The sequence below is a fragment of the Pipistrellus kuhlii genome, unplaced genomic scaffold (assembly GCF_014108245.1).
Source record: "Pipistrellus kuhlii isolate mPipKuh1 unplaced genomic scaffold, mPipKuh1.p scaffold_m20_p_2, whole genome shotgun sequence".
Taxonomy (NCBI): domain Eukaryota; kingdom Metazoa; phylum Chordata; class Mammalia; order Chiroptera; family Vespertilionidae; genus Pipistrellus; species Pipistrellus kuhlii.
Genome location: NW_023425515.1, coordinates 132,843,902 through 132,858,139, shown reverse-complemented (window position 1 = coordinate 132,858,139; position 14,238 = coordinate 132,843,902). Strand labels below are relative to the sequence as shown.

The 14,238-nt window shown below is 40.9% G+C and overlaps 1 protein-coding gene across 1 annotated transcript in view; it reads right to left on the bottom strand.

Annotated features, from left to right (window-relative positions):
* Positions 1–9,646, bottom strand: part of GTF2B (general transcription factor IIB) — a 35,406-nt gene extending 25,760 nt beyond the window's left edge. Inside the window, exons 1-2 of the mRNA XM_036446887.2 lie at positions 9,486–9,646; positions 3,583–3,689 (exon numbers count right to left, since the gene is read on the bottom strand). Coding sequence (XP_036302780.1) covers positions 3,583–3,689; positions 9,486–9,502 — 124 coding nt within the window. The 5' untranslated portion in view covers positions 9,503–9,646. The remainder of the gene's footprint in view (positions 1–3,582; positions 3,690–9,485) is intronic.
* Positions 9,647–14,238: the final 4,592 nt, after the last annotated feature.

Sequence of the window (14,238 nt, the reverse complement as noted above, 5' to 3'; positions counted from 1 at the left end):
GAGTATAATACAATGCAAATGGATTTCAATTCTTATTAGCAGCTCTGATTTAAAATTCCCACTGGAGGTTTGAGAAAAGCAGCCTACTTAGATGACTACAGATGTCCTCCAATAAACACATCTACAGTACATCAACACCAATGTATCTGTTATACTTCCCACAATCCTAGCATTTTCAAATAACTAAGGCATGGCTGCAACCCTATCATAATACTTTTCATAAAAATACTAGAGGCCCAGGCCATGAAATATGTGCACAGGTAGGGTTCCTAGGCCTGACCTGCGATAAGGCCAATCAGGGCCTTCCAGCTGCTGGCCAGGGCCTTCCTTCATTCCAGGCTGCCTCCTGATGGTCAATGTATTTCATAGTGAGTGATTTGTCTCCCAGTCTAACTCCCTCAGGGACAATATGCATATTAGGTTTTTATATATTTAAATGTTTTTATTGATTTCAGAGAGAAGAAGGGAGAGGGAGAGATAGAAGTATGGTTGAGAGAGAAGCATCGATCACTGGCTCCTGCTTGCCCCCTACTGAGGATTGAGCTCCCAACCTGAGCATGTATCCTGACCAGAAATCAAATTCCCAACCTCCTGGTGCATGGGACAACAACACTTAACCAACTGAGCCACACTGGCTGGGCAAAATAATTTTTAAATAGACCATTTCTATCAGTTTCGCTGTATTTCTAGATTAGTAAGCAAAGAAATAAAAGTGAAGTTTTAAGAAATATTTTTAGCAATGACAATTTCACACTAGAAAAAGTATAATTAAATCATTCCATAGGAAATGAAAATTACACAAATCTTTTTTGTTTCCCAAAAAGCCTTGGATAAGATTCAACACAGATATACTTTTATGCTCTGAAATAAATTAAATAAAAGCCACAAAAGTTATATTACATGGGTGTTATCCTGCCATCCTCAATGCCCCATCAAATATTTAAAGACTAAGAACTCAGGAAACTTGGGGCCTTTTTTTGAATTAATTTTCAAATTAATATTCCCTCCTATCCAACATTATAAAACGTATGCACCTGGGAAAACTTCAGGATATTGAACACAGAGACAGAAGAAGATACAAATAAGTGGAAGATTATACCGTGTTCTTGAATTGGTAGAATCAATATCATTAAAGTGTCTATACTACCCAAGGCAATCTACAGATTCAATGCAATCCCTATTAATATACCAACGGCATATTTCACAGTTAGATCCATTACTCTAAAAATTTATATGGAATAAAAAGGCCCCGAGTAGCTGCAGCAATTTTGAAAAAGAAAAGCAAAGTTGGACAAATCACAATACCAGATTTCAAGTTATACTACAAAGCCACCATAATCAAAACAGCTTGGTATTGACATAAGAACAGGCATATAGACCAATGGAACAGAACAGAGAACCCAGAACTCGACTCAGGCCATTATGCTCAATTAATATTTGACAAAGGAGGTAAGAGCATGCAATGGAGTCAAGAGAGTGTCTTCAATAAATAGTGTTGGGAAAACTGGACAGGTAAAAGCAAAAAATAATGAAACTAGACCACCAACTTAAACCATACAGAAGAATAAACTCAAAATGGATAAAGAGCTTAAATTTAAGATGTGAAACCATAGGCAGCAAAATTTCAGACAGCTCTCATAGCAATATGTTTACTGATACATCTCCTAAGCCGAAGAAAATAAACAAATGGGACTACATCAAACAAAAGGCTGTGCATAGCAAATGAAACCATCAACAAAACGAAAAGACAGCTCACTGTATGGGAGAACATATTTAGCAATGATACATCTGATGAAGGGTTAACATCCAAAATATATTAAGGAACTCAAAAGGAAGACAAACAATCCAATTAAAAAATGAGAAAGGACCTAAATAGACACTTCTCCAAAGAGGACATACAGATGGCCAAGAGACATATGAAAAGTGCTTAAAGTCACTAATCACCAGAGAGATGCAAAATGACAATTTACCATCTCACAACTGTCAGAATGGCTACCATCAACAAACGACAAGTGCTGGAAAGGATGTGGAGAAAAGGGAACCCTAGTGCTGATGGGAATGCAGACTTGTACAACCATTATGGAAAAGAGTACGGAGTTTCCTCAAAAAATTAAATATGGAATTGCCATTTGACCCAGTGATCCTTCTAGGAATATGTCCTGAAATTTCCAAAGCACCAATCAGAAAGAATGTATGCACCCCTATGCTCATAGCAGCACAATTTACAAAAGATCTGGAAACAGCCCAAGTGCCCATCAGTAGACGAGTGGACAAAAAAGCTGTGGTACATTTATACCATAGAATTCTATGCAGCAGTGAAAAAGAAGTATCTTTCACCCTTTGAGACAGCATGGAGGGAAGTGAGAGTATCATTCTAAGTGAGATTAAGTCAGTCAAGTATTACACTCATATGTGGAATCTTAAGTAATAAACTAATGAACGGAGTTGATCCAGAGACATGGAAGCATGGAACAGTATGTGAAATCTCAGAAGGCGGGGAAGGGCAGGTAAGACAGCCTAACCATCATTCTGGATATCCTTCTGGACAAAGTCACAGTGGTGGAGGCCAAGGCAAAGGCAGTTAGGGGCATATATGCATAACTTGTATGCATATATGCATAACTCATGGACACAGACAATAGGGTGCTGAAAGTCTGGGGGAGAGGGGAGCTGGAGGAGACCTATGGGGGGTTCAGGGGTGGAAAAGGAACATATGTAATAACAATAAAAAATTATTTACAAAAAAAGGGGGGGGGGGCTGGTATGTAGGCTTTTGAGTTTTGCAGCAGAGGGGCTCCTTCAAAAGAACCCATGGTAGTTACACATAAAGAGCTTTCTATATAATGGGCATTGTTTTACTTCTTTATATGTGATAATTCATTTAATTTTCTGACAATAATCCCTTCAATCCTATTTTCATTCCCATTGGCAAGGGCAGTAATTTGCACATTACTTACCCACCATCCTGTTCCTCTAATTGCCAGTGGTAAACTTCCCCACATACATTCAAATATTTTATTTACATTTGCATTTATATTCATTTTCTGATATTTGTAAAGGCTTGACAGTAATATTTTGGCTTCGCTAATGTAAGGGTTCCTGGTGAGGAGCAATGTTATTATATCCAAATAAAAAGAACTAAAAATAAAGTATCATTTTTTTATCTTGATAAATATCTAGAGATATTTTTCCATATCTTTTGTATTCTGCATGAAACTGCAAAAACTAAAGCAATTCAGACCTAATTTGTGAGAGAGAGAAATAGTACTGCAAAATAAAAATAAAAATCAGGACAAATATCATCTATATGCTTAGAAAATATTCTTTTTATTTCCAATTAAAACCTTTCTAAATTATTTAAAAAAATAAAAAACATATGCATCTGAACTAACAATAAAATATGGTATCTCTAAATGATTTTACTTGATTTTTTCTAATTCTTTTTTAGTGTTTCATAATAATTATGAATAAAATATGAGTTATTTAAAGTCAAAATGTATTCACTAAAAGACAGTTTGGCAAACACACACAAGACAAGTATCCAAAACAGTGGTATTAGTTAAAACTATAATAACTGCTTACCTACAACCAGGCCACATTCAGGACAGATCATATCACCAGCTCTATAGTCCTCCACTAAAATCGAATCAGGATGGTTTGGACATGCGACTCTTGGGAGAGCATCCAAACTAAATGAAAGGGGAAAAAAAAAAAAATTTTTTTTGTTTTCTTTTTTAAATTCTCACCTGAAGACATAAAGGGAGAGAGAAAGAGAGAAACATCAATGTGTGAAACATATGTGAGAAACACCAATCCTCCCAACCACTATGTAACAAAGTAGTGTTCTTGGGGTGGGAGAAGGATTTTTAACACTTTTCTAACATATATTTATAATACATTTAAACTAAATTTCTGAAGTAAACACCTCAATTAAGTCACTTTAAATTCTAGCTAGTTATTAACAGATAGATTCCATTGGAATTATTTTTTATAAGACGTTACTAGTTTGAAGACACAAAAAGCATTAAAAACTTTAAATAGAAAACAATTGTTTTTTTCTTCTTAACAGGTGACCAAGTTTTTTTGTCTTTTTGTGTTTTTTTAAAAATATATTTTATTGATTTTTTACAGAGAGGAAGGGAGAGAGATAGAGAGGTAGAAACGTCGATGAGAGAGAAACATCGGCCAGTTAACTCTTGCACACCCCCTACCGGGGATGTGCCCGCAACCAAGGTACATGCCCTTGACTGGAATCGAACCCGGGACCTTTCAGTCCACAGACCGATGCTCTACCACTGAGCCAAACTGGTTTTGGCAACAGGTGACTAAGTTTTAAAAAAATTTTGATTAGCATTGAAATGACTAGCTACCATAATAACCTGTAACAGTTACATTCAGTGTGTGCCCCCTGCCACTTATTTTTCTGATTAGAGAATAAATTTTTCTACTTGTTATTTACCATGATGATAGATTTAGAATAGTATACTAAACCTAGTCTTATCTATAATAATAAAAGTGTAATATGCTAATTAAACCAGAAAACCTAACCATTATTCTGGATATCCTTCTGGACAAAGTCGCAGTGGTGGAGGCCAAGGCAGAGACAGTTAGGGGCATCAGGCAGACTGGTTAGGGATGATCGGGCAGGCAGGTGAGTGGTTAGGGGCAATCAGGCAGGCAGGAAGGTGAGCAGTTAGGAGCCAGTGGTCCCAGATTGCAAGGGGGATGCCTGACTGGTCCTAGACTGCGAGAGGGTGCAGGCCGGGCTGAGCTCCTTACCCCTCCCCCCCACATGAATTTCATGCACCAAACGGCTGGTCCTATATTATAAAAGCCTAATATGCTAAGTGTCCAATTGACCGGTTCAACTAATCAAAGGGTAATATGTTAATGATATGCTAAAGCCGCTTAACCGCTTGTTATAATATTCACTGACCACCAGAAGGCAGACATTCGACTGGTCAACCAGTTCCTATAATGCACACTAACCACCAAGGGGCAGACACTCCAACTGATAGGTTAGCTTGCTGCTGGGGTCCGGCCAATTGGGACTGAGCAAGATGGGCCAGACATACCCTGGAGCCCTCCCACAGCCCCTCCCCGGCCCCCATCATGCACTGATGGGGTCCCTCGGCCTGGCCTGCACCCTCTCGCAATCCAGGATCCCTTGGGGGATGTCAGAGAGCTGGTTTCAGCCGATCCCACAGGCCAGGCCGAAGGACCCCACTGGTGCATGAATTCATGCACTGGGCCTCTAATAGTAATATGAATGAGGGCAGTAGATGTGGCTCTGCTTTACTTAAACCATGATGATCTCATTTAGTCCAGAATTAGTTTATTGGCAATCAAGACATAGTTTAAAAGCTACTTTTTAATCTATTTCTGATATTAATAATTTTCTCAATTATTTTATTTTTAAAATAAAACATTTTGGGAAAGACACAACAGCTTTAAATGACCAGTTTTAAAAAGCAACCATGATATTTAACACAAATTTTGCAATTATTTCTGGGGATATGACCTCATACTCACAAATGTTTAGTATCACTGAAAATAAGTTGTCTTTAAAAGTTTACTTGTGACAGGAAAACCTTATGCCATAAAATAAAAATAAAAAATAAAAATGCTGAATTACAATAAGGATATAAAAGAAAAAGAACCGCCCAGCCAGCATGGCTCAGTGGTTGAGCAATGACCTATGAACTAGGAGGTCATGGTTGGACTCCTGGTCATGCCCGGATGCAGGCTTTATCCCTAATAGAGGGCGTGCAGCCAACCAATGATTCTCTCTCTCTCATGTTTCTCTCTCTCTTCCTGTCCCCTCCTCTCTGAAATCATTAAAAATATATGTATTTTTAAAAGAACCAATCATGATGCAGACATTCTACATCCAGCAAAGCTGGCTTTCAAAGAAATGACCATAAACTGTTAGAATTCAAGGAATATCATTCCTATGAGCCCTTTGTTTTGAGTTTATTGGAGACTAAGTTTTATACTTCCAATATGACAGGAAAGACATCAATGTAAAAAAACATCAATGTGATGAGACAACTTTGCACATAGAACTTAAAGAGGGCCTATATAAAAACTATTAACATTGTTAAGTACTCATGTTAGACATAGTATAGGTATTGTAATTCTGAGAATGTTTTCTGTATTATGTAGAATAAAGCTAATGTTTAATTATGAAAAAAAAATTGAATTTGAAGTAATATAATAAAAGGTTATGTTAGAGCCAACACAAATATGCATCCAAAAGATATTACCCATGTAAAAAGGTATTCCTGGTTTTGGATAAAGTTATCATATAATACAGTTTAGAATGTTAACTCTCAACACAGAAGGTAATTCCCACTGGAAAACTGATAATATAATCCACATTCCCAAAATTTATATAGTCAAGGTAACCAGAACATGTGTTGAAATCTTTTCATGAAAAAAAAAAGGGAGATGGGTTCATTTTACATTCATGCAATTCCAGAAATTCCTATAGAAAAATACTTTCATAAATTATGACAAATAAAATATTTAAAAAGCGAAAATTATGGAAAAATTATTTTGAAATAAAGGAAAATGTTAGCAGAGTAACTAATTACAAATGCATAATATGGACAGTCAGGTGGCCATACAAAGAATTGATGTATTTTTCACTCTTAAAAAGGAATATCATGTAGTATGTGTTTGTATCTATCTATATATCCATATATATGTATATGATATGGAAACATCACAAAGATATGCTTACTTCAAAAAGATGAATTTTATACAAAAGTGAGAAAAGTATGAACTACACTTATATGCAATAACATGAATATCAAAATGCTGATTAAAAAAACTACTCATGAATACATATGTATACCATTTACATAAACCTTAAAGTGGGCAAAACAAATCTATGGTGTCAGAAATCAGGATGTGGTAATGACTACGGGCACAAAGGAGGCTTCCAGGGTGCTAGTGGTATTTGATTTCTTGACCTGGGTGGTAGCTCTGTGTATAGGCTCACTTATTAATTGAGCTGTGCACTTAAAACCTGTGCACCAATTTCATAAAAAAGATAAAAAGCAAGGCACAGTGTTTACATTAGACTCCTTTTCAGGGGGTGGTGGGAGGGCTTATAACTATCCTATATAATAAAAGGGTAATATGCAAATTGTCTTCTTAACCAGAAGTTTGACCAGAGGGTAGGGCTGGCCCACTAACCTCCTGCCCGGGGCCCCTCCCCCTGGCCAGCCAGGCCTGGCCAGTGCACCAATCCCAACCTTTGTGTAAATTGGTACACTGGGTCTCTAGTGTGCATATTATTTGCTAAAGCAGAGACTCACTGGAAAGCATGAAACTGTTACAAGGAATGCTTTAGGGAAGAATTAGATGGCTGGAAGCTAGGGAAGAAGGCAGACTACTTTTCACTTTTCTTGCCTTTTCACTATGTGTAATGTGTTATCTACCCAAAATAAAATCATGTTACTCAACTTTTAATCAAATTTCCTCAAGAGTAATACAAAGGATAAACTACAAGAGTCGGATTGTAGGGGAAGTAAGGGGAAAAACAGTAGGAAAGGAATGTAGTAAACAATCACCCCTAATACTAAAGCAATTGCGACTACCTAAGAAGCCAAACTCATTTTATAGCTATAACTTACTGGGTGCCTACTGTGGATCTAGTGCTATACATACATTATTAATCTCCAAAACCACCCTGAAGATAGGCATTATCTCCATTTAAAGATTATGCCCAGAGAATGATTTGCCTGAAATCACAGAGTGGTGGAGCTTAAGTTTGAACTCAGAACATTTGTGCTCTTCTCTGTGAAAACATCAGGCAGCTTCATAGTCTAGTAACTGTGTATCTTCCTCAAGTTAAAAATAGGGAAAAGGCAGAAATACTAGCATTTACCTTTGTTCTCACTGGAAGAAAAACTCAAAAGCTGAACAATTCAATAACACATAGAGCTGGACACGTTTAGAAAAAAAATATTTTGAACATTTTTTTTTTAACAAAGCATACAAAGTACAGTGTACTTTTTGGGTAAGGAATTTATCAAGTGAATTTACTAGACTGATACTGTAACATTTCATACAAAGTAAAGTGTACTTTTGGGTAAGAAATTTAACAAGTGAATTTACTAGGCTGATACTGTAACATTTCATATAAATACATTTTCCTATTCTTATACGTCCAAATACGCCCACATGCACCTTTCAAATCTACTGCCAGGAGAGACCATACCCTGTGTTTAGGTGTCTTTGGGAAGCTGAAGTCTCCCATTTACTTACAAGTAAGCCTTACCTGACAGAGCCACGCCCTATGACTGAACACCCAATCATATAATAGAATTAGAATCTGTAAACAAGAGTGTCAATGACTTTAGGAATTATTGCCAAATAGGCCATTAGCTAAAGCTGCCTCACTGTTCCCTATTAAAAAAAACATAAAATAAAATACAGTAACATAAAGGGCCGGGACTTCTCCAGCTTATCATTTATGATAATGGCTTTCATTGGGAACTTAATTCCACAGATTACTTCAGGTTCAAAAATTTATGCCAAAGTTGCCTACCAGAAATTATAGAACTTAATTACTTTTAATATATTATGAATTAACTAAAAGCCAACTGTGTGCTAACAAGAAATAGATACATGCCTTACTACAGCCTGTTCTAACACTCAACTTGGAAAAGCCTGCAATGGCATGACTCAGTTTACACTAACGCAAAAACTCTAGTATCTACCTCATGGTGGTAACGAGAGATATAATTAAGGCCTGCAAGCCTTTTTTCAGGTCACAGGATTAAAAGCTGTCTCTACAGGCACTACATGCATTTTAAAAATGCATTCGAGTGACTTCCCAGCATTTGTAAATAATTTTCCTGCAGGCAAGATTTTCTTCAGGAAAGTATACAGAAGACATTTGTAAAGAAATCTCTTAAGAAGGGGGGAACGTATCTTCTGAAATGCCTTCATCTCCATTCAGGGGGCCTCTGGGATGTAATCAGTCTCCATCAGGCTCACCAATACTGACGTCCCTAAGTTTCCAGCTGTCAGCCGGACGGGGGCCTGGAACTAACCCTCTCCAGCTCTTTGGAAGGGAGGACTCACGGCCGCTCGGTAGGTGGAAAAACAAGCGTAGGGGGAAAAAAAGAAAAAAAAAAAAAAAAGGACCAAGCAAGAAGAAGAAGAAAAAAAGACGTTTGCATTATCAACCGAAGGAGAGAGACTAGAGGCTGCGGACACAGGAGCCCCTCCAGGGTGGAGCCTGGGTGAGGTGGCCATCTAAGACCCCGGGGTGGGAGCGTCGACGTCTCGGCAGCCCCAGCGACGCCCCAGACAGCCGCGTCGCAGGGAAGCGCCTTTGTCCGGCCGGCCGGCCAGGGCCGCCGCCGCAGCCCGCAGCCCCTGGGCGCCCCGCCCGGCGCGGGAGCCCCGCGGCCGCCGGGCGCCCCCCGCCCACCCTCCACTCGCCCGGATCGAGCGCGCATACTGACCGGCTGGTAGACGCCATCTTCACGGCCACAGGGATTCCTGGCGAAACAACAAGCCCGCACTACCTGACGGACGGACAACAGGAAGACACTGTGGCGACTGGACGCGCCGCGCCCCGCTTTTGTAGACGAGGCGCCCACGCAGGCGTAATAAGGCGCGGCTACGGGTCGGGAGAGCGGCCAAGAAAAGTGAGATCCGGAGTGCCGCGTGCTTTGCGTTTCCTTATTTTCCCCTTTTCCGTGTCCGTAACGCGCAGCGAAACGACCCAAGGAAACTTCCACGCAGACCCCTGCAAACGAGCTGCCCCAGAAACGCCACATCTGGTCTGAGATAAAGCACAAAAGGCAGCCCGGGCTCGGGGCCGGAGGCAAAGCCCACGTCCCCCATCAAGGGCTGGCCGCCCCTCCCCCGCCCGGAAGTCAGTTCCTTGGGCCGGACTTCGCTTCAGATTTGCCTAAAGGGGTGATTCCATCAACAATTTGGAATGAAAAAGAGACTTTCACTTGGGTCCGTCCGCACAGGAGTCAGTTCAGGCCCCAGTCCTCCGCTAGCAAGCTGCCCCTTCTTCCTTCGGTGCGGGCAGTCACCGTGTCTGCCTTGCTTCCCTTTCAGGACCGCAGGCGATGAAAGGAAACCCTGAGCCACATTGCACCCGGCAGGCAGGGAGACCTGGGCCCTAACCGGGTGGGTGTGTTGTTTTTCTCCGTATCCTTTAAATGTGTCTGGTAGCTAAAATAGAGGGAGCTTAGCAAAAACGTTTAGAGATACCACAAAAGGTTCCTAGATTTATTCATTAGCCGAACTGACGTCGGAAGACTGAGAGTGGCCATCGTAAAAAGAACGCTGCCTCTACTTGGCTGAAAACAAACCACCCTTGGCTCTGTGGCCATCCTAAGAAGCAGGGTGATCTGGGTGTTGTGGGGATGAGGAGGACGTAGAATATAGTGGCTGCTTTGTTCATCTGGGCATGGGGCTTAAATGCCATGGAGCCCTTTGAATGCCACTGATTGTTTTCTTGAGAGGTGGCAAAGACAGGCAGGAAAGGGGTGTAAGGAAAAGGAGTTTAGGAACTGAAATAGGATGGTAATGAGAGGGTTATTATTATTTTTTTCTCTCCAGTCTTCCAATCTGTAGTTCAAAAGGTTGATCATATGAATCTGAGAGGAAAGGCGGGGGTGGTGAGGAAGAGATCAACCAAAAACTTGTATGCATGTATGCATAATCCATGAACACAGACAATAGGGTGGTGAAGGCCTGGTATGTGTGTGTATGGTGGGCAGGGGAGGTCTATAAGGGGTCACTGGGAGAAAAAGGGGGACATAGGTAATACTTTCAACAATAAAGATTTTTTTTTTTTTTAAGGTTTGCCTGTACTATTGTGTGAGGGGGAAATGGGGGATGTTCTCTCATAAAATTTGGGAAAGCCTCAAAAATGCCCATTCATTTCACCAGTGCCAAGTACAACCAGAAACGGGCTAGGGGGTGCTCCATCCCAATCAGGAAGGAAGTTGTTACAGTAGAGCACCTTGGTTTGGAAGAAGAGGGAGAGGAGGAGGATGACAACTGGGCACCTCTTGAGGATCAAGAATAAGGGCCTACCAATTAACAGTAGGCATTCAATAATGTTTGTGGAAGGAAGAAGCCATCAAAGAAGTTGAAACCCCAGAGAAAGGAAGCTGGGTAACCAGTTAATTAACACCTGCTCCACCTGAGAGTCACTTATCTACCATAACCTACTTAGGATATCTTTTATCTATATATATATAAACACCTAAGTGACCGGCAGAATGACTGACCAGCTGGTAGCTATAACACACTATGATCATCAGGGGACAGGCACTCAATGCACAGGCACAGAAACATGGAACTTTTATTGGGGCAGGTTTTTTCAAGTTCAAAGTAGTGTTGGGTTCTGTCAAGGTGGTGGCATAGGTAAATGTGGTAACCATATCAAATTTACAACTAAACTACAGAACAATTGTCATTCAGAATTGCCTAAAATCTAGCTGAGCAGAAGTCCTACAATGAAAGACATGCAGAAGCAGCTGTATTGAGGCCATTAGGAGGGACTGAGGGGTGGAAAGGGCTGGTCCCACATCCTTTTATGATGAATAATCAGAAGGGATATTTCAGCTATGGAAGTCACTCCTGAGGAGCTAGGGGTCCCATCAGGCTCCCAGCCCAGAGTTCCAGTGCCAGGGAGAGAAATCCCTGTGACTTCTGTTTGTAAAAACCAGCTCGGATTGTGGCTGAGTGAGATGGAGGGCTGCTGGAGTCCCAGGCATTCCCCTTAAAGGGCCTGCACATGGACTTATTTGGACTCACTTACTCTGAGTTCCACTGCTGGATCACTAGGGACACACAATGTGGAACTAAGTTGCCTGGCATCCGGGCTAGAGCTGAAGGGGCAGCTTTCCCCCAGGCAGAAGTGCTGGCAGAGCCCTTGTTCCTTTTCTGGGCCCTCCCCCAATGTGGCCAGCGGGCAGGCACCATATCTGAGTCTCCATCAACCTGGCTATGACTGTTCACCGTGCACTGGTGATTGCCTGAAACCCTGCCTCAACCAACTTGTGGGGCCACCCAAGCTGTTTCCAATGAATAGCCTGTCTTGGCTCATGCTGGAAAATTTCATAAAATATCTCAAACAAGCAGAATCTGGCCATTGCATGCCATGTACTTCTCACTGAGTGGCCCCCGACGTGGTTCACACTTGGCCTCTCCTGGGCATCTCCAAGTCTAGCACAAGTAGCAGCCTGACAGATCATTTGTAACTCATGCTGAGTGGCCAAAGAAAGGGTGCAGGTGGCACATGACCTTGGCTTTCACCTCCTAGGAGGACCCAGAGCCAGTACACTGAGTGGATAACTTCAAACCATGTTGTGACACCACCTAACATCCTCCACTTAAGGGATAGACTGCACAACACCAGAGGCCCACTGAAGTAAGTCCTGCTCTGCAGGAAGGGTCCTGCACAGCTGATCCTCCAGTGTGGTTACAGCCAGTAATGGCGGCCAAACAGCCTGGGGGGCAGGCCTTCCTATTGAGGTGCCAACAGCAATCAGGCTCAGCTACAACAGGAGGTACACACAGCCACATGAGGGCTCACTTGGAGTGCTCAGCTTGGGTGATTGGGAGGTGGTACTACTGCATCCTACAGGCCACCTACTACATAAGGCCACTCTACCAAGCCCAGGAGATGTAGCAGCTTACCTAATACGTAGAAACAAACACAGGGAGGCAATCAAAATGAGAAGACAAATGTGTTCCAAATGAAAGAACAGAACAAAACTCCAGAAAAGGAATTAAACAAAATGGAGTCAAGCCATCTTCTAGATGAAAAGTTTAAAAAAGTACTTATAAGGATGCTCCAAGAAATTAGTGGAAGAATAGAGGAACTTAGAACTTTAGCAAAGATGTAGGAAACACAAAAATGGAGATAGAAAACACAAAAAAAGAAGCAGTCAGAAATGAGGATTTGGAAGATAAAGAAGCAAGAAACACCCCAGCAGAACAGCAAAAAGAAAACAGAATTTTAAAAAATTAGGATAGTATAAGGAGCCTCTGGGGCAACTTCAAGCATACCAACATTTAAATCATGGGATTGTCAGAAAAAGAGCAAGGAATTGAAAACCTATGTGGAAAAAATAATGACAGGAAATTTTCCTAACCTGGTGAAGGAAATAGACATATAAATCCAGGAAGTGCCGAAACCGGTTTGGCTCAATGGATAGAGCGTCAGCTTGGGGACCGAAATGTCCCGGGTTCGATTCCGGTCAAGGGCATATACTTTGGTTGCAGGCATATCCCCAGTAGGGGTTGTGCAAGAGGCAGCTGATCGATGACTCTCTCATTGATGTTTCTAACTCTCTATCTCTCTCCCTTCCTCTCTGTACAAAATCAATAAAATATATATGTTTTTTTAAATCCAGGAAGTACAGTAAGTCCCAAACAAGCTGAACCCAAAGAATCCCATATCAAGACATCATAATTAAAATGCTAAAGGTTAAAGACAAAGAGAAAATCTTAAAAGCAGCAAGAGAAAAGTTAGTTACCTAAGAAGGAGCTTCCATAAGACAGTTGATTTCTCAATAGAAACTTTGCAGGCCAGAAGGGAGTGGTAAGAAATATTCAAAGTGATGAAAAGCCAGGATCTACAACAAGATTGCTCCACCAGCAATGCTATCATTTAGAATCAAAGGACAGATAAAGAGCTTCCCAAACAAGAACAAGCTAAAGAAGTTAATCACCACCAAACCAGTGTTACAAGAAATGTTTAAAGGGTCAAGAAGGAGGAGGAGGAGAAGGAGGAGGAGGAGGAGGAGGGGAAGAAGGAAGAGGAGAAAGAGAAGGAGGATGGGGAGGAGAAGGAGGAGGAGGAGGAGGAGGAGGAAGGGATGAAGAGGAATAGGGGGAGGATGAGAAGGCGGAATAGGAGGATGAGGAAGAGGAAGAAAGAATAAATAAATATAAATAATAAAATGGCAATAAATATAAATCTATAAAAAATTACTTTAAATGCAAATGTATTAAATGCTCTGAGCAAAAGACATATAGTGGCTGAATGGATAACAAATCAAGACTCTTACATATGCTGTCTGCAAAAGACTCACTTCAGATAAAAGACACACACAGGCTGAAATAAAGGGATAGAAAGATATTTCATAAAAACGGAAACAAACAAAAAACTGAGGTAGTAATACTTACACCAGACAAAATAGGTCTGAAAAACAAAATAAGCAAGCAAGCAGAACAGAA